General features: G+C 30.9%; 1 protein-coding gene across 4 annotated transcripts in view; it reads right to left on the bottom strand.

Moving 5' to 3' along the window:
- Ctnna3 (catenin alpha 3) overlaps positions 1 to 22,022 on the bottom strand; it is a 1,728,170-nt gene that overhangs the window by 120,934 nt on the left and 1,585,214 nt on the right. For all 4 annotated transcript variants that reach the window (XM_027931212.2, XM_027931213.2, XM_071611230.1 and 1 more), the window contains one exon: positions 8,241 to 8,422. In XM_027931212.2, the coding sequence (XP_027787013.2) occupies positions 8,241 to 8,422 (182 nt within the window). The remainder of the gene's footprint in view (positions 1 to 8,240; positions 8,423 to 22,022) is intronic.

The following is a 22,022-nucleotide window of genomic DNA, read 5'->3' as shown; positions in this document are numbered from 1 at the left end:
TCTCATTTTGGAAAGGCTATAACAGAATTTGCAAATTGGATGGCTCTCTAACTGTGACCAGACCCTGATGAGTTGAGTCCCTGATAGCAGTGCCACCCAAAAGGCCCTGTTATTCTTCCCATATATTGTTCCTAGATTTTGTTTCATTCTATCATGGATCCCTAATCATAATTCTTGAATAGTTTCCTATTTCCTACTTTATATAAATAAAAACTGTTTCTAAATGCCCTTTAAAATTTATTACTTTCTTAATGTCTCTCTTTGTTTATAAAGAGAACCCAAATGGATCTGAATCACTTCCACACTCCTGGTTTCCACTCTTGTAGGTTTTCTTACTTACATCATCTCCCTTCACAATTCAACCTTTGCATCTCAAAGTCTAATATGTTTTACTTTTTCATATTTTCTTTCTGCACTTACTCTATTCTCTACTGATACTCCCTCTCTTCTAAAATTCTAACATATTTATGGCTAGCAGCACAAGGTACGTTATATAATATGCCCATTTTTTTTACTCATGAGGAAAGTGCTGGGTTTTGTTCTATGTCTGCACAGGAGTAAAAAAATGTGTAATATGATGCCCAGATTCTAAAGCTGAGCCAATCCTGATTCAAAACCAATTTCACGTACATATTTATGAGCAATTTGTTTTACCAGTATTTCTTTAACTATGTAAGGGAAATATTAATAATCAAACTATCCTTACAACAAAAATGAGGAAATAAGTATTTGTTATTGGGTAGTTATAGTAACCATTCATCAAAGTATAGCCTTTATTTTGCACCTTATTAATAAAATAGCATGTGGAGAAAACAGAGCATCTAATGGCACTTCAGAGAGAGAGATAATTCTGTCCTTATTTATATTCTTTTTCTATTTATTGATTATCTAGCCACTTAAATATCTATATGCAGGACAGTGTGTGAGCCAAATTTGTTGCTACTTGTTAATATACATGCACTGCCCACTATCTCCTCCATTCTTCCAGACCCCCCTAGGAACAGCTGAAATTCCTTCAGTGAAGGAAATGTGACACAGGTGGAACTAAGGAATATATTAGATATAAAACTGCTAAATTTAAACTCTGAAAAATATTAGACTTCCTGAGAAAATAAAAGCTTGAAATAAAATTGGAAATAAAAAGAAAAGATTTTATCCATTGTAAAACAATTATAGGTTTATCAAAGTTTATGTGACCTAAAATTTAGCTGACTATGGATCCAGTTCCAGAACAAGTGATTATCGGAACCTAAAATTCAATTTTATTACCATGCCTTTCTTAAAATTTGAACACACAGTATCTTTGTTTTGTGGATGCCTGTGGCAGTGACACATATAGATTGTGAGAACGTTGGGGTATTTAGCTTTTGCAAAACATGAAATGTGTCTATTTCCCAGTGAGTTCTCACTCTGTGGAGCTGTGAATCCTCTTCTAACACACTAGCTGCAGTTTAGGATACTTCCATATTCACTGATGTAGCAGAATCTTTTCCAATTTGATTCAAAGTGTATCAACAATCAGACATTAATTCCTTTCAAAGTGACACATTCAGAGCAGGGAAATCTGCAAAGCCTATAACCTCACCCTGTCTCAGGTGACAGGATTTTACAGTTCCACTTTCATCCTAATTCCCAGGGACATTTTTCTTCTTTTCTAGTCTGGACACAGCCAGTCATTTTAATCTATCCTTTCTAGTAGTTTTAATGCTGCTGCAAATTTCCTTCCAGTCTATGAATTATGAGTAAATATAGCCCAACTAGTCTTCTCAGAACATACAAAGAGAAAATATATTTACCTTTCCCTTAATAAACAAAATGGTGAAAACTAACACATGTTTACTACCTTTGACCTATCCAGATCTACTGCAGCTCTGTCACTCCATGTTTGAATTCTTAGTCAAACATTCAATAGATGGCAACACTTAACAAATAGAAGCCATTAAGAATTTACTTCTCAAATTCCTTCCATTTATTCATACGTTCATACATTTCCTTATTCTTTTAGAAAGGTTTCCTCCTCTTATTCCATGGTTCCTAGAAAATAAAATTCTTATGTGCCTCTGTTCAATGATACTTTTTGTCTTTTGGATTTACTGTATTGTTTTACTTTTTTTGCTTCTTTTTAGTTATACATAACAGCAGGATCTCTTTTGATATATTTATGTAAGCATGGAATATTTCTTATTCTAATAAGGATCCCAGTCTTGTGGATGTGCATGGTGGTGAGATTCACTGTGGTATATTCATTTATGTACACAGGAAAGTTGTTCCAGTCATTCCACTGTCTTTCCTATTCCTACCCCCTTCCTTCCTTTCATTTCCCTTTGTCTAATCCACTGAACTATTCTTTCTCCCCAAACCCTTATTGTGGTTTAGCATCCACATATCAGAGAAAAATTTTAACCTTTGCTTTTAGAGATTGGCTTATTTCATGTAGCATGATAGACTCCAGATCCTTACTTTTTTACAAAAATATAAGTATCTTACTTATATTTAAAAAAATTGGAATAATTATATATTTAGTATAATTTATGTAATTATTGTATTTTTCATATTCACTCAACATTTTCTTTTTTATTCTTTTTTCCCATTTTCTAACTTAATTTATCCCCTTTATTTTAATTTCATCTTCTGATATGGAAAGTTTATTCTACTGGTTCCAATTTTCATTACTGTAAAGATTCCTTAGAAATTTTAAAATGTGTTACATAATTTTCTATGCTGCAGAGTATTAATTTTTAAAAAATCTTTTCTTTATATAGGAACAGCAAATCATTTCAATTTTCATCTCCAACCTTTATAATGTCCCTGTGTAGTGTCATCACTGCAAATAGTCTCATTTTTTATCACTACTGTCATTCTGCCATGTTTTATTTGGATATACCAAGATATTTTCTGACTTATTTGTTCATCATAACTCTAGGCTTTTCCAAGGGTCTCAGTTACAGCTCCCTAACTAGTGTCTCTAATGCCATATGGGAGTTAAAATTAATATCTTAGTGTTCTACATAGGGATCTACATATGTATCAACAAACAAGTAAACAAAAAAAGAGTGAGTTTCAACAGTTGATGATTAAGTTTACCTACTATGTTTTTTTTTTTTTTTTTGGAGATTGATTGTTTTTTTTCCTGATTCCTTCTAAATACAGGTGTTTTATTTTTAATTTCTTAATTTATTCAACTAGTATTTATTAAATATATATTCAGCATATACAGATTCTACATACTTATACATAATCTGTATACTTATACATATTATACATACTTAAACTTATACATATTGTGTACAAACACATATGCTATTGCAAGTTCTAAGAATAAAATAATAAATAAGACAAATTACATATAACTTATATTCTGTTATGGATATGCAAGCATAAAATATATAAATAAATTAACTAGATAATCTAAGAAGTGATAACTGCTAAAAGGCAAGTAAAATATGATTTTGCCATATAAGGAGACTAGTTGTAGGAAAATTTTGTGCTGAATAGACAAGAATGATATCTGTGATTATGAGCTCATTATTCAAACTGAGACTAGAAAAAACAGCATGTAAACTCATGTAGGCTTATCTTTATATCTGACATTTTTTATATTAATTTTTAGTTTTAGGTGGGTACAATATGTTTATTTTATTTTTATGTAGTGCTGAGGATCAAACCCAGTGCCCCACACATGCTAGGCGGGCACTGTACCACTTGAGCCACAACACCAGCCCTGTCATGTGTTTTTTGTTTTTTTTAATTGTTTCTTTTCCTTCCATTGTAATGCTCTGTGTCATCTTTGACTATAGTTTTTATCTCCCTTTAAACAATTCATTCTATCCCTATCCATTTCTTCTTTCTCTTCAACCCTCCAACATTCAGAAATCTCAAAAACCTTGTCCTGCTCATTTGCCTCCTTTAAGTTACTGCTTTAAGTATATTTTTCTTTGGTTCCTATTCTTTGTCCATTTCTCTTAATAAGGCTTTTTTTCCCCTCATATCATGATTTATTGAAGCTACTAAGACAAAAGTCAACAACAATTGAGAATTGCCAAAACTAGAATCTATTCAATTATCATATTAAGTTTTCTTGGGTAAAACTAGTCATTTTAGATCATTTAAATGACTAAATTTCAGTGACTCACTGAAATTCCCTTAAGTGTGGTCCAGAGTTCTTTTTTGTTTGTGGTACTGTATTTATTTATTTATATCACTCCAGTGTTCTTTATTTATGCAATTCTGTTTTCTCTGCCAATACTTCTGTTTTCTCATGGCTTTGTTCTTTATTGTTTTTCCCTCCTGCTCTGGCCCCTGTGCATAAATACATCTAGTGTAATTGTTTATACTACCCCATGGTGAGAAAGCTAAAGAGGCTCTCACTTCAGGTTTCTTTCCTTGATATACTATTTTCCAAATAAAGTTATGGATACTTTATATTATGTGAAAATTCTAATTCAGCTTTCTATTGGAAATACATTTTCTTCTTTTGTGTATCTAGGTTAATTATATCAATGGAACAACAACATAAATGTTATTAATCTTTACTTCAGAATCAACCTATATATTAAGCTTGAATTAAAATTATTGAGAATATAAATCTAACCAATCCCAGAAATATAAGAAGAAGTGAAGAGAATTTGTGTTGTAAATGAGACATAGAATATCAGGTAGAAGGCAGAAGAAAGGGTAAAGGTGAACATTTCATCATACATAATGGGAAGTTTCATCATAACTAATAAATATCAAAATAAATTATTAATAAAATAATATCAAGGATCATATATACAATAAAATACATGAAGGTACCAAACAATCAAGAATTCGAAGGAGGGGAGAAGCAAGTATAAAAAGCCATTTAAGTGATCTAAATCATCACCTGTAGAAAAAGTCAGTAATTATATGTAAGAGCAAAAAGTACATCGAATTTTTCTACCATTTTACTTCTTTTTCTCTGATCATTTTCTTCTTTATCTCACAGTCATTCTCTTTATGTCATGGTTATTTCTTATTTTCTTTAATGTCATTTATTAACTTTTTTGAATTTATTTCCTTTTGAACATTTGGTCACTTTTTTGATTCTTTTACTCTTTATCTTTTTTCATTAAGTTTTTTCTTTCTTTTTTCCCCACATTTTTGTTGTTATTGTTAGTGATGGTGGTTAATTCTAATTCCCCCCAAAGATTTATCAAATCATTGTTTCCCATTTTTGGTTAATTTCTCTTGATTTTCATGTTCTGAGTCTAGATTTAGGGACATCAAATATATATGCATATAATGCCAATTATTTACTTTTTGAAATATATTTCAGGTAGAGGCATAATAGTATACTTTTACTTTTTCTGGTTTTTATTTGTTTTTAGAGGGAGGGGTTTCATCAGCTGAGCTGTTTTGATTCCCACTTTAATCTTCTTATAATAACATATAGTGAGTGTTGGGCATGGTTTCTACTCAAAGAACATTCTCTTTCTTTGGTATTATGAAGTACACTTTTTCGTAATGGATAATGCTCTTAGTAATGGTGATAGAGGAGGAAAAGTGGCATCTTCTATAATTCTCTTTTATTTCTCTGGGATCCTTGCTATTTCTCAAAACCTGTAATACTTCTAGTGCTACCTCGCCAAGATTTTCTTTTCCATCAAAAGTGAAAATGATCTAAAGCTCTCAATTCTAAACCCACTGAATTTAATCTCTTCCCTCTAATCAGTGTTATAAAATGCCAAGTCCCAGACCTGTGTTCAGAATTTTTTCACTTAATATCAGGTGTTCTTGTTTTGATTCAATTTTTTCTGTACTATATCTATTGTTTCTTTACAAATCTCTTCTCCATGGAATGTTTTAATCATCGTAGTTTCTGCCCTCTAGAAACACAGGGTCGTGACAATGGCAGAGTACCAGCATTAACTATTGGAATTTGGTATATATATCACATAAGATAATTTAAAACTTACACTATTCTCTGTATCTCAGAAAGTTTGAATGCTGGCTTCGTATAATGCTTTTTTGTGCTCTAATTTGCTCTTAACTTTCAGTAAAGTTTGTATGGTGTGATTTAATTTATACAATAGTCATTATCCTTGAGTCAGTATAAAACCTCATTTTTAAAAAAGGAATACATATTTATCACATAATATCAATACATTTTTAAAGTAATAGAGCAATTAAAACAGAAGACTAAACTGTAATTAAATTATCCAAAATCCACCTACTAAAACATGATTTTTATTTAATACCATTGAGTATAATTTTATTAATTTTATTTCCTATATAAAGTCATATTTATACCTATGATATATATATATATATATATATATATATATATATATATATATATATACACATATATATATAATCTATGCATTTATATTTGAGAAAATTAGGGATGCAGACAGAAAGAGAAAAGGAAACATGAAGAGAGTCAGAGAGAGACCAAGAGATTGTTCAGAATCTTTGCAAAAACTGAAGCATAGGTCAAAACTGAATTAATCTGTATATGAAAAAGAATGAGAGGACATTTGGCAGCTATAGAACTATGGTTGAAAAAAAAGTGTAAAGAGTTTAAGAAGGAAAAATATAAACTGATATCTCAAAGGACTTCTTTATGAAATTCTATGTATAATAACATTATATATTTATATATAATATTTAAAAAGTTTTATATATATATATATATATATATATATATATATATATATATATATATATATATATAACTTTCCAATTAAATGTGCAGGGAAATCTCTTCACTGCCATTATTTTTGAAAAGTGGATTTTCTTTGAAGGGACTACAAGTAGATTTGAGTTCTGTCATAAATAATTTTGGTCACATACAAAACAAAGAAGAAACACTCATAGGAAAACAGCCATATCTACATATTATACTAAAAAATTAGATTAGACTACTTTTTAGCTTTTTATTAAAAACATTTTTAAAATATCTTGGCTTTATTTTCAGTGGATTCTTCTTCATATAGCAACACGTCATTAATTTAAACAGTCCAATTTTCCTAATATTTTGATAATTCTGCAGTTATTCTTATACTAATATATCTTACTTCAGATTATTTATTTGGGATAGAATCTCTGAAGTACATATAGATTACAGCATAGATGATGCCGATATAAACTGTTTATAAAGGATTTTAGTTCATACATATTGCTAAATTATGTGTATACTACTTCAGGCTTTTGCTACCACACTCTGTACCTTGCCTATTTTCAAAGTTCTCCAATTTTTTTTAATCTAAAAATTATTTGACATTAAATGTTAAGGCTAAATATTTTTCAAATATTTATTAGTTATATATTTTATGGGTGAAAAATCAGTGAATTATGTAATTATATTTCATCCTGGATTAGGAAATTCATTTCTTATTTTTAATACTAATAGTCTTTATATATAAGTGACATCACATATTTTTATTCTTTCTTGCAAATACTTACCAAGTTATCTACTTAAATTTTAATATTGTTTAGGAAGTTTTATTGGTACTTAGAATTTTAAAATAGTTCAATTTAATAATTCTTTATGAATTCTTTCTTTGTAATGCTTAGAAATTTTAACTGAATCTTAATATCAAATACTTTGTGTATATTTTCTCTATTAATTATGATTTTAATTTTAGATTTCGTCCATTATTCCATCTGAAAGCAATTTTCGTGTATAGTATATGGTAATATAAATGGACAGTTTTCTATTTGCACTAGATCTGCTGCAGGGTATTGTATTCTGTGACTTTTATAGTAACTCTAAGACTACTTAAGTAAATTTCTGTAATTTTGTATACTTTAGTAATTGATTGGGCTTGCACTATATAGTTCACTTCACATTTATTAGCTCTATGAAATGCCATTTTATAGTTATAACCAACATTTTATTTCTCTGGAATGCAACAAAACATATGATTCTTTCTCTGCTATCATTAAGTCACTGTACTTTTAAATATATCTAGTTACTATCTCAGCAGCAAAAGATACCACTAATCCTGATGTTATGCTGGGAAGATCTCTGAGGAAGCCGAAAGTGACAGAGTATAAAGTGGTATCTAAAGTCTTTGTCAGTTTATGAGAAACTCTGCCATATTTACTTTTCACAACCTCTAGAATTACACACCCTCAACTTTGTTTTTTATATTATTTATATTTTCACTACCACTCAATTTTGGCATCTGCCACTCAGAGAAATTTGAAGTTTCAGTAATGTGACAAATGTTTCTACCCATTAGCAATATTATATATAATTTCAACATAATTACCTCGTGAAGTCTGTCATCTCCATCATGATCATACACATCTTCTTGGCGAGAACAATGATATCATTGCTTGTATCATCCCATATTTCAATTTCAGCATCAAGCTTACTCTTTACTTTCTTGAAATCAGCAACTTGCTCAGCAATCTTTTCCTTTTCCGCCTCAGGAAGTTGAGTCATCTTTGCCTAAAACATGTGATAATTAGATTTAAAATCATTCCACTATGAAGAAAGCATTTTAGAAAAAATTGGTTATTATAGGGTATTCACACAACCTAGACATTTAAAATCAGAGACACTCAGATTTTAAGTCATTTAGCCAAAACTTTCTTGGTTTATTTTTTCAAAGAAGAAATCTATTAAGTTATAATTATTTGCTCTAGGACAATTATATATATATATATATATATATATATATATATATATATGAATTGTAATGTATGTCTTGATGTCTGGCAAATTTAAATCTTCCTTAAAATAAATCTGGAATGTTCTAATTTCTACTGGTGTCAAAATTTTAAGTTAATTCAAATGTAATGTCATGCATCATATTTGTTAGAATATATTCTAATTATACTAATGATACATTTCATAAGGTAGAAACATAAAAGAACTTAACCTGCAATCAGACTATGTCTGTCTCTGTATATCTATATATAAGTATAGCTAGATAAATTTTATAGGACCATTGAATAGAAATTAGTAAATAATAACTGTATAAATTTATAAATTATGTGTATAAAAATGAGCACATAGGTAAAATCATAAGGATGTCTGTATATTTTGTACATATAAATATATTCAGGTGTGTGTGTATATATATATGAATATATATATGTATATATGTATATATATACATATGTGTGTGTGTGTGTGTCTGTGTGTACACAGACCATTATATGAAAAGAATAAAAACACTATGGGCAAGATTTATTAATGCAGCCCTCCCAAATTTGTATACTGCCTACTGAGATATTATTATCCTTTGCAGAGTAAACTTACTCTGTTTAGCATGATATCACTTTTTGGATATGTTGTATTCTTAATGTATGCAAACTGCATCTTCTTTTTGCAATTTGGAATGTAGGATAGGTAAAAAATAAATCTATATTACTAAACTACCATATTTAAAATCTCATCACCTAGAACATTACTTTTTGTCAAATAAAAAAGAATCCTGCCAGGTATGGTAGTGCAGACCTGTAATCCCAGTGGCTCAGGTAACTGAAGTAGGAGGATTGCAAGTTCAAAGCTACCCTCAGCAACTTAGCCAGACCCTAAGCAACTAAATGAGAACGTATTTCAAAATAAAAAAAAAGGACTGGGGATGTGGCTTAGTGGTTAAGTGTCTCTGCATTCAATTCCTGCTACTAATAAAATTTTAAAAAATTAAATTTAAAAAAATCTTGAAGTATAAATGATCTGATAATATGAAGAACATAAAACTTCATGAGACTGTCCATGCAATTATATCATCAAAAAGGAATGTCAGGGCTGGACATGTAGCTCAATAGTATGGAGCTTGCCTAATATGTGCAAGACCCTGTGTTCAATAACCAGCACCACAAACTAGCAAACAGAAAGGAATTTTAGATATATTATTGTAGTATAATGAATGTACAGAGTTCTAAGGAGGAACATTTTGAAAATGATGAATCATGTTAGTAGAACTTGTTTATTAGATGATTCACATCTTCATATTTTACATGCTGGTGTTTCAGACACCTACAGATGGAAAAATAAGGAGAAATCACAAAAAAAAAAAAACATTTGCAATACTCTGGATACTAGGTACAATATAATGAAAACATACTTTATGGAATCAACAGTATGCAATGGCAAAAGAGCTTACCTATATGAATGAAAGGAATTAAAAGCATAGTCAATGAAACATTCAAATAATAAAGATCAAAAATCAGCATCAATTGTCATTTATTATCAATTTATTATGAGCCTAACATAGGGTCTAAAATAACTTGATGTCTATGAAAATCTCAGGATTAATTAATCATGCCTTAATTCTAACATAAGCCTTTTACTTTAAATTTCTTACCTTAATGTTTGAGACATATTAAATGCTCCATAAATGATAACGTTTTTGTTCAATAGGAAAATTGTCAAAATATATTTACATGTCTAGCACTTAAATTTGCTTTCATTTTATTATTTGTTTTTCTTTGAAGAATCAAAATAAGCTTCATGAGACACAGTTTTTAATTAATGAGCTTTACAAGATCTCATCTTTAGCATCTGAAAGTACTTGGTGCTGTTTTTCTCACAGGAAATGTGCCCTATGCAACGTGTTAAAAGAACAGTAACTTTTACTACCGCTGGCATATGGCAAGGCACATAAATGAAGACACAGCTCAGTACTTTCAAAATCAAAAGTAATATGCAAGCATGTTAAGTAAATTATAAGCTATCAACCCATTAAACTACCTCCAATGTAGAAATGAGTTTTCCTCCATCTTGACTACTGGTCATTATCATTTTCTGCATTCTCATATAAAGTGTTCAAACATTCAAAAATACCTAGCTATGAAGAGCTGGGCTATTTTGCACTCTAAGGGTTAATAAATCTGTAATGCTAAATCTAATAAATAATTTTGAGGTATACAATAGCATATTATGTAAAATAATTCACTAGCCTCATAATAAAGTAAAAACTACTCAAGAAGAGGTCTGGTTAAGTGTATTTCAAGTTCTGTTCCTTGGGATGCCACTGATTCCCTATATGACCTTGAGGAAGTCACTTAATCCTCCTGTCTAAGTTTCCCCAGATACAAAATGACAATAATTGCAACTGCTACCTACCTGCCATGTAGGGAGCAGAGTTGATTATTGGATAACATTGAGACTGACCCTGTCACGGACAGGGAACTCATTGGTTGCACTCGATTTCCTTAATAACATTCCAACTCACTTGGTGAATTACAATCAGTAGACTTTTATCTCTGATAGATAAGGGTCAAAAGTTGGCCAGTAGTTTGTGAAATTAAAAGTTCTAGAGAATTTTTTTTAACTGGGGAACAACAACAATGAAACATTAAATTACACCTTTACTGAAGGTTTTAAGTGTTTCCATGAATAATTTATTAAGTGCTATCAATCAATTTCAATCACTTAGAAATTTTCAAAATAAGACTAAAGAGAATAACTGATATTTGCGGATTCTGGGTGAAATTCCTTGATTGAATTATTTTGTGCATGATAAGAAAAGAAACTAAGGGACAAAGCCAAAGACAAATCAGTTTTAATAGAATCTCTGGCATCTGTGGCCAGGTGGCTCTACATCTGGACTCCTGCTCAGAATTCTGATATGTATTAGCTGTCAAAGGGTTTGTGAATCATTGCCTTTTGAATGAAATTGCATTGTGTATCTATTAAATTTCAAATCTGTTTCCAGAAACAATGAAAATAGAAATACATATACATTCCAGACACTTCCTAGGTACCAAATATCTATTTCACTTTCAATAATCACAGCAGCCTTATGAGGTAGGTGTCATAATTATTTCCATTTTATCAATGGGAAAATTGTCTCCAAAAGATTAACCAATTCAATGAATATTATGTTACTCAATGGTTGAACCAGGCTGCAAACCAGAAAATCTTGGTAAGAAGTCTTGTTCTACCATCATAACAACAAAACCTGAGGAATATTGTCCTCCATATACAAAAATATCCACATCTTCCTTGATGATATTTCTCTATCATTTTTCATCTTAAATGCAATTGTTCTGCAAAACATAATAATTTATTTTGAGAAACAAATTTTCCTCATCTGTCATAAAATCTCCAGCTCTGATCTTTTTTCCTGAGTCAACACAATACTACAAATAACCTGATCACAGAATGATGAAAATCAAACTCAGTCTAACAATATAACCTCTTGATTTTTATACTTCTTAGAGAGAATTCTTCTACTCAATCTTAAAATTTCATTTTAAAGCCAGGTACTGTGACACATACCCATAATCCCAGCAGCTCAGGGGGCTGAGGCAGGAGGAATACAAGTTCAAAGCCAGCCTCAGAAATGGCAGGTCACTAATCAACTCAGTGAGACCCTGTCTCTAAATAAAATACAAAATAGGGCTGGGATGTAGCTCAGTAGTCAAGTGCTCCTGAGTTCAATCCCCCCAAAAAAATTCATTAACCCAGTAAGATTGGCAGCCATTATGAAGTCAAATAACAACAAGTGCTGGCGAGGATGTGGGGAAAAGGGTACACTTGTTCATTGCTGGTGGGACTGCAGATTGGTGTGGCCAATTTGGAAAGCAGTATGGAGATTCCTTGGAAAGCTGGGAATGGAACCACCATTTGACCCAGATATCCCCCTTCTCGGACTATTCCCTAAAGACCTTAAAAGAGCATACTATAGGGATACTGCTACATCGATGTTCATAGCAACACAATTCACAATAGCTAGACTGTGGAACCAACCTAGATGCCCTTCAATAGATGAATGGATTTAAAAAATGTGGCATTTATACACAATGGAGTATTACTTGGCACTGAAAATGACAAAATCATGGCATTTGCAGGGAAATGGATGGCACTAGAGCAGATTATGCTAAGTGAAGCTAGCCAATCCCTAAAAAACAAATGCCAAATGTCATCTTTGATATAAAGTGAGCAACTAAGAACAGAGCAGGGAGGAAGAGCATGAGAAGAAGATTAACATTAAACAGGGACGAGAGGTGGGAGGGAAAGGGAGAGAGAAGGGAAATTGCATGGAAATGGAAGGAGACTCTCATTGTTATACAAAATTACATATAAGAGGAAGTGAGGGGAAGGGGAAAAACAAGGGAGAGAAATGAATTACAGTAGATGGGGTAGAGAGAGAAGATGGGAAGGGAGGGGAGGGAAGGGGGGATAGTAGAGGATAGGAAAGGCAGCAGAATACAACAGACACTAGTATGGCAGTATGTAAAAACGTGGATGTGTAACTGATGTGATTCTGCAATCTGTATATGGGGTAAAATTGGGAGTTCATAACCCACTTGAATCAAATGTATGAAATATGATATGTCAAGAACTATGTAATGTTTTGAACAACTAATAATAAAAAAAATTAAAAAAAATTAAAAATTCATTTAAAAAATCCCTCTTTATTTATGCCATTATGATAGGGGCAGATTTTGTTACTTTCATGTTGTCTATCTCCTTCTATGTCCATTTTTACTTTCCAAGTTCTCACCTTAATTTCCTCTATGATTCTCAATCCCTTTGCCTTGTTATTGCTTAATTCTATCTTTCTGAATTTGATGGAAACGGCCAATTCTTCAGCTACAGTGTTCATCCATGTCTTTTACCAAATAAAAATATCTATTATATAATCTTACAGTAGAAAATTCATATGGAAAAATGACCAAAAGAAATATACAGTTGGAACTATTTTCACAAACTGAGCAAATCCTAACACCCAAATCAAGAAAAAAAAAGACAATTCGCAAAAAATGAACCTCCTTCTCTCTTCTTTCAGTTAAGTATCTCCTAAGAATAATAATTACCTTGATTTCCAAAACTAAGGATTTTCTGATATGTTCCCTTCTATGTTCATCATTTATATATTTGATATTCAACTCTACTGTTGCATGAGCAAAAAATAAGCAGGATATAACTATACACAATAGTACACTGCCATAGGATAAAGTTAGATTCTACTTATCCTTATGACTCTTTGCAGATTTTTTTATGCTACAGAATATAACATATATCTGGCTGTATTTTATTTTCTATAAATGATCTTGGGAAACTATTACATTTTGGCTATTATGAACAGTACAAATTCCTGGACTATATGGGCATATTTCTCTTGAATCTATACTTAGGAGTAGAATTACAATGTCCCAAGGATTACCATAAATTTTTATCTCTGCCAGTTTTTTAATCTCATTTTATTTTACTCCGTTCCATGCTTTGTATCATCCATCCTCCAACTAAACTAAAATGTTGGCTAATGCTGGTAAATATCTTGAGATACAGTCTGTTAATTAATTTGCACATTTTTTCCCTTTCTTTCATCTCTGTCAAGTTCAAATTCTATACTTAAAGGCCAAATTCATACAGTATGCATCCCTTTCTTCATTTCCAGCTGTGTGTAATTAGTTTTTTAAAAGTTTCAGAACATGACATCCATTATTTCCTCCAGGCATTCATGTTGTCTTCTCTTGTAGTCTAATCACTTGTGAAAACATATTCATAACTTGCAGGAGAAAAGGTCTCTGAAAGGAGAATTATCAACTTTATTGTATTTTTTTGTATTCTTCCCCCAAAATATGAGGTTCCTGAAATCATGGACATAATACATGACAGATGTGTGTTTGTGGTTATTAATAGAAATAGTTAAGAGCTAAAGAAAAATAGTGTTTGGGGCTGAGAATTTTATAGTAATGATCTTGCATTTTCTCTACACTGCATAAATGTTAAGCTTCTAGTTCTATGAGAATATCATATTCATTTCTCTATGCATTTTCCCATCCACTTTCATATTTGGGTCTTTATTATTTCTCCAAGACTATATTAATATACGTCTGATGCTTTTCACCTTCTTTTATTCTGCCTTTTGGTTTCATTCTATTCATTATGACTGTATAAAATTTTGGTATGCTAAATGATTTTCATTACTTCTTAAAAATGATAAAAAGAAGAAAAAATGTGGCATAACAGAAAAAAAAATGTAGAAATTATCATCATTCAGACCTCCATCCAATTTCCAATTCTGACAAGTCTGAGTTATGTAGCAAGTAACTTAACCACCTGGAACCTGTTTCATTGTATATTAAATTATAGTGAATTTGTATAGAGGTTTTGTGAAAACTAGAGTTATGTCTATAAATAAAATTGCCTGGAATATATTAAGGATTTTTGTAAATGGTACTTATGATCAATATAAATATAAATGCCTAACCTGGACTTCAAAAATGTCTACAATACTGAGGGAAAGGGGTAGCTCATATATATCCTGGGGCTACCTCAGAGAGCCTAGGCAAGAACCAAATGATATATTCTGAGAAAATGAAGTCCATAATCAATCGATTCTATAGAAAATTAGATCATTATGTCACCTCATTCTCAAAACCCCCCAAATCCAAGTCACTTATTTTGCAAATAAGGTAAATGACTTTTAAAACAGTATCCAACTGGTCAGCAGCAGATTTGAGGTTTAAATCCATGTGTGTCCATTAAATTTTTCTGATTTCCTTAAGTATAACATTTTTCATAAAAACTTAATCATATAATTTTTCTATTTTCCCTATGCATGAAATTGGATGAAACAGAAATAGTACTGTGCTAAAAAGTAATTCACAATTACTATTTTATAATTTTATGAATTTTAGGAAATTCCTCATTAATTCATATGACTTATGAGTGGGCACATACAATATGTCATATAAAATTGAATGTTTTATAAATTTTAAAAATACATGCATAATGTGTGTGCATTTTGGAAAAGTATTTCTAAGATGATAATTCATATTCTTACCTCCAGATTTTCTCAAATTTAATAGTGGTCTTTATGTGTCTTTTTAAATAATGCCAAAGGCATTTGGGAAAGGCATGTTTTTAATATATAAAAAGCATAAATAGTAGCACATTTTAGAAAATTTGAAGTGCTGATAGCAAAAACTCACCCTAATTTAAAATTTAGAATAAATGAATAAAAAGGTTTATGTATGGATATGTTAAGTATACTAAATTGTTATTTCAAAAGTATTCCCGGAGTCCATTAAGAAAAGTGTCCTATGATATTTTTAAAAAGACTTTAAGAGATTGAAACTGGATTTGGCTTTAATGTATATTTTTATGTTTTAATGTATTACCTCTAAATCAGATTTATAATTATATTAGCTTTAATGAATTCTCAGTTTCCTCATCTATCACAAAATGATACTTTTAACACACAGTGGTTAATACTCAAAAATACTGCTTTTAGTTTTAAAACTTTAAAAGCTTCAGGAACTGAATCAAAACAAAGGGTTAACTATTAAATTATCAGGGTTATTTAATGAATTATCTATGTCCTAATGGTAAAAATTAAGGTAATTAAGATTTATCATGCTTCACACATGTCAGTCATTCTAGTAGGCATTTTTGAAAAATTATCCTATTTAAATAATAATAGTATAAAATAGATATTACTAACATTCACATGTCTCAACCATGGAAGTTAATTTCCTGTGACACATGCATGTCTCCTATAAATGATGAAATCCCTCTCCAATGTTTATTACTGACATTGAAAATAATGATATGTATTTGTGAACTCAGTTTGTATCTAGGTTTTACAAATAAATAAATAAATAAAAGGTATAAGACACATTTGGGAAACAAGTAGAGAGACTGGATAATAGGAGGTAATTGTAAATTTCATTCAGTGCCATAATCATATTGTGGATATATAAGAGAATGTCCATTACTTTTTTCTAGGACTGCTGAAATATTTGGAAATAAAATGCTATGATGTTTGAAATTTCTTTGAAGTGATTAAAAAATATAAAATATTTTTATACCTACCCCAAACAGGAGGTTTACTATGCTTTGTCTTCCAAAACTATCATAACAGACCTCAATGATTACTCTGATTTTTAGATATAATTATTTAAAATTATTTATTTCATATACACATTTTATTACCTTGTATCACAATCTTGGTGAGTTTTATTAACATGAGTCAGTTTTTTTAAAGACTGATCAATTACTAACATTCACATGTCTCAACCATGGAAGTTAATTTCATATAGACACATGCATGTCTCCTATAAATGATGAAATCCCTCTCCAATGTTTATCATTGACATTGAAAATAGTGATATTGTATTTGTGAACTCAGTTTGTATCAAGGTTTTACAACTTAGGGGCACTAACACTACTGACTTTGCTCTTCCAACAAAGCAAGGACCAGTTCCAGTTCCTCAATGACATCAAGTACAGCAAGCTTATAAGACTGTACTTGAGCTGTCAGCTCTTTTCACACCTGATTCCTACTTTTGTCATTTACCAAAAGGCATGCTCTATCTTTGAGGCATTCTATTTTAATTTAGACCAGAATTAGTTATTAAACAGTTGTTATTATACCCTCTCTGGTAGATCTATATGGTACCCTAAATTCAACCTTGTAGAACCAAAAGGAGTGTATGTAATCTGTTTTCCACAAGAAGACCTTCAGTTATGTAAAAGCAACCATCAGATGCTATTAATCATAGTCTTCCAACTACTTTATTTATTCCTTCATATATTCCTTTTTTGTAGAACTGTTAATTCTAGACACTTCTTCAAAGGCATATTTTCCAGATGATCAGCATGAGGGGTTTCCTTTGGTGGCACCATACTGAATCATAAAATTAATTCCAGAATTAAGTATACCACTCTAGATGAATTCTGACCAGTCAAGACAATAATAGACTTTTTGCAGGACACTATGCTTTTACTATTCAAAAGCCCAAAATTGTGCTAGAAATTTTACAACATTCCTAAACACGATTTATTCATACTTAACACTCCAGGTATTATAAAAATCTTATAAAAATAAACTATAACTAAGCCATATCTAAATGCCTGTATATTGAATTTTTAACTCTAAATGTTACAAAGATTTAGACAAATTCAAATTCAATATCATTGTGTTTTCCTTGGATCATTATTACAGGATATTGATGTACTTTTGTTTTTTAATGCTGCCCAAACTGACAACATATAAATCCATGAACAATTCAATAAATATATATTAAAAAGATGGTAAGGAACTCAAGCAATGAGATCTAGAAGCTCATTTGTTTTATTCACCTGTGTGACTCTAAGATGTGATTCAGAGTCTGTTCACTTTTATTTGCATGCAAATAAGTTTAGTTACCTGGATTCCATGCCCCAGTTTAGAATAAATTGGCTGGAAGTAGACAGGAGGTGTGCTAATCTGACCATAAGGATGGAAAAGAAAATCAAAGAGGAGGTAGACCGCTCATAAAATGGAGACTTGTTTGCTTATAAATAATCTTTCCTGCTTGTTTCAGGACATCTTCATTCTAACATTGTATTACAGCATAGTACTGTTATGTTTGGTCATAATAATGATGAGTCATCTGCAGCATCACTACCCAACATTTACTAGTGCCTACTTCACAGTAGTTATATAGCACCAATCTTGTTCCCTGGGAGTTTAAAATATCCCTGTGTTAAAGAGATCAAATTATATTTAGAACTTTGTTTGGAGCTGGTAGGTAAAGATACGTGGAATACACCTTTAAAACTCTTTCCAGAAGACATTTTTAAAAATTTATCTTAAAAAAATATAAATAATGCACCTCTACAATAGGTATAAATTGAGAAAGTATTTTCTAATGTTTCCATATTTTTTCTCATAGTTTACAATCAATATAATCTTATAGAACATATACATGCATTCATTGTATTTCTGGATATAAATATAGTTAACAGATTGCTCTTCCCATAGTTCATAGGAATCTTAATTTCATTCTTTCTAACACAACTTTAGATAAAACAATGACTTGAGAAATATAGATATAAAATTTTAAATACTCATGGCATTTGTCAATAAATTATAGGTATATATGTATATGTTTTTAAGATTGATTATAGCACCATGATTAATGATCCATATTAATGCATGCTGATCATAGCCCCCTTTACTTAAAAGAAGGTTTAATATTTACATACAAGGATTGTGCAAAATCTATACTCTTATATTCTTATTAATATAGATTACTTAATGCTCAAAGAAAAATAAACATTTTTTGCATAATATATGACCTATTTATCATTATTTTAGATTTCAAAACAGGTAAAAGAAAAAATTTTATATCAATTTGGAAATTCAACAAATATTTCTTTGCAATTCCTTTATTGGGTATTTTCCCATGTTTCTGTTTACTTGTGATCTGAGACCCAAAGTTAGCTGAATTTCCCATATTTTGAAATTTAAATAAATATGACTCAAACTCCTTATCTTACATTCTTTGAGAATTTCAGATTAACTCAAGAAATTTATACATTTCAGAGGTTTTATGCTCTCACAGGCCATCTTTCTTCTCTGAATTTTTGCCCTTACTGATGTATTGCTTTTATTTGAAGCTAATCTTCTGTGATGTCCCTTCACGCTCTGTTATAGTGATCCAACATTCTAAAATTCTTAAAAAATCATCCATGTATGTAATTTATGAATATGGAAATATATGAAAATATTTAAAGGTAACAGGGATTTTACAAAGTGGAATAGAAATGACTTAAACTTGCTATATCTCTGATTTTACCTAAGGATGTACAAAATGGGGTAGAAGGTAGCATGGCTTCCACACTTAATAAAATACGAAAGATCTACCATAATGGCTTATTCCTTAAAATTGATTAGAGATGTCAAAGAATAGTCACACTAAACAAGTTAGCCATACAAGGTTAAGACTATTGACATAGGGAATGATATTGAACTCAACTCTGTTGAAACAAAAGTTCAGAGAGTTTTTAAGTACTGAGGTGAGCTAGTGGAAAAGAAAGTATCTGAGGACATTAGTAGAAGTTTGGTTCATGTGATTAGACTATTAATGTGTTTACTAATAGGTGTTTTTTGTTTTTATTTTTTAAATTTAGGCTCCAGATTTTCCACAAGATTGGAAATAAAAGCCAAATTTTTCTTTTCTTTTCTTTTCTTTTTTAAACTGGCCCTATCTTTCTTGATAATTATGTTTCAAAGGGATGACTCCTTAAGAAAGATACTCCTTGTGAAATTGGCTAAAAGTTGGAAAAATTTACATCTCCAAGGCACAGAGAAAAATCTCTCAATTGTAATTTCTCTAAAGTAAATGCTCTGAGCAAAAGGAAGAGAGAGGTCTAGAGTCAGGGAGAATCTTATGTAATAAGTTTTGTTAGACAACCAAAACCTTCACCAAACGACAAAGACAACATTGTCAGAAATGAGACCTAAGAACATCATGAACATCCTGTTTTGATGGACTAAGGATGACATAGTAGTTCTGTGTTATTTTTTCCAAAAATCCACAAATTTTAAATCATGATAAACCAAACCAAATTCAGGGATATTTGATAAGCTAGTCAATCTATCCTGTTCAAAAGTATCAAAGTCATGAAAAGGAATACGGAGGAACTGATAAAGTCTAGAGGAATCTAGATGTGACTACTAAATAAAATTTTGTTGCTGTTTTGAACAAACAATAAAAAAAATAAAAAAATAAATTAAAAAAAATAAAAAAAAGAATTTCTTAGAATATTTTTCTAGGTTTCCCTAGATACCCTCCCCCTGCAAAAAAAATAAAATAAAATAAAAATAAATCTAAAAAAAAATAAAATTTTGTTGGATTCTGAACTGAATCCTAAAACAGAATAAGAACATTAGTTGAAAACTGATGACATTTATATAACATAAAGTCTGTAGTTTAGTTAGAAGTATAGTGCCAATGTTCATTTCTTAGTGTTGTTATATAGATACTGGTAATTCAGGTTAAAATCAGGGAAAACTGGGTGAAAAGCATGTGAAAAAAACTCTGATATTTTTTCTACTTTTAGTAATTCTAAAATTATTTCAAAATTTAAACAACGTAAAATGTATCCTAACATTCAAATGTACTTCCATAAATACAGAATAATTTATATCTTGGCAGCTCCATTTTGAAAGTCTCCAACTTCCCATCTTTTTATGTGGCCCCTTCTATCCTTCCCTCTTTTCCCTGTGTGTTCTGCGAGTCCTGCTTTATCTGCAATTTCACTTCTGCAGTTTCAGTTAACCATGGTTAGTTTCAACCTGAAATTACCATGTGAAAATTTTCAGAAATAAACAATAAACAATTCATAAGTTTTAGTGTGAATACCATTCTGAATCGTGTGATGAAATTTCATACTGTCCAGCTCCAAAATGCCCAGAATATAAATCATCCTTTTGTCCAGGGTATCCACTACTGTTGGTCACTTAGTAGCCATTTTGGTTCAGATCAGTGGTATCATGGTGTTTGCAGCCTTATTTAACCTCTATTTAATAATGGCTTTAAAACAGAAGAGTAATGATAGATGCTGACAATTTTATTACACCATGTTATTATAATTGTTGGTAATTTCTTATTACACCTAGTTTATAAATTAAGCTTTATTATAGGTATTTGTATACAGGAAACAGCATAGGGCCCACTCCTAGATGTACTTTCCAATATCTACTAGAGTTCATGAAACGTATGATAAGGAGGAGTGTTGGGAGCTGCCACATAGGAGATGAACACATACCCTTAGCCTTGAACAGTGGAGGTATGGAACTGGCTTCCTGCCAGTGAAAGCAGGTGGATCTCACCTCTGCTCTGCACTGCAGGGGAATGAAGCTCTGGGAGTGGCCATCACCCAGTGAGACTGGCTGCATGCCCCTGAAGCCTAATCCCTGGCCTCATTTTGGGTTGAACTTCCAGGAATGTCTTTCCCTCAATAAATAGGCATGCTCACTCTCTTTCCAATGGACCCTTAAGGTCAAGAACCATCCTGATTCCTGTAAGCAAAAGGTATTTCTGTGTGTTGTGTGGTTCCTTCGCCATTTTCTTAGTTATTGATGTACCCAGCTCTTGTGAACACAGCTCAGGTCGCCAGCCTGGCTAGCTTGTGATGGAGGGAGCTATTGTATTTTCTAAGCAAACTTCATAAACATTATCTTATATCTATTCATCCACCAGAGTCTTTTGAAACTGTATGTTTTATTTTTCTGAAAAGAGTTTCTTCCCTAAAGGAAAGTATTAAACTGTTAAAAACAATAAGGAGAAAAAAAATATATATATATATA

The sequence above is a fragment of the Marmota flaviventris genome, chromosome 4 (assembly GCF_047511675.1).
Source record: "Marmota flaviventris isolate mMarFla1 chromosome 4, mMarFla1.hap1, whole genome shotgun sequence".
NCBI lineage: Eukaryota > Metazoa > Chordata > Mammalia > Rodentia > Sciuridae > Marmota > Marmota flaviventris.
This window is presented reverse-complemented; position numbering and strand designations above follow the sequence as displayed.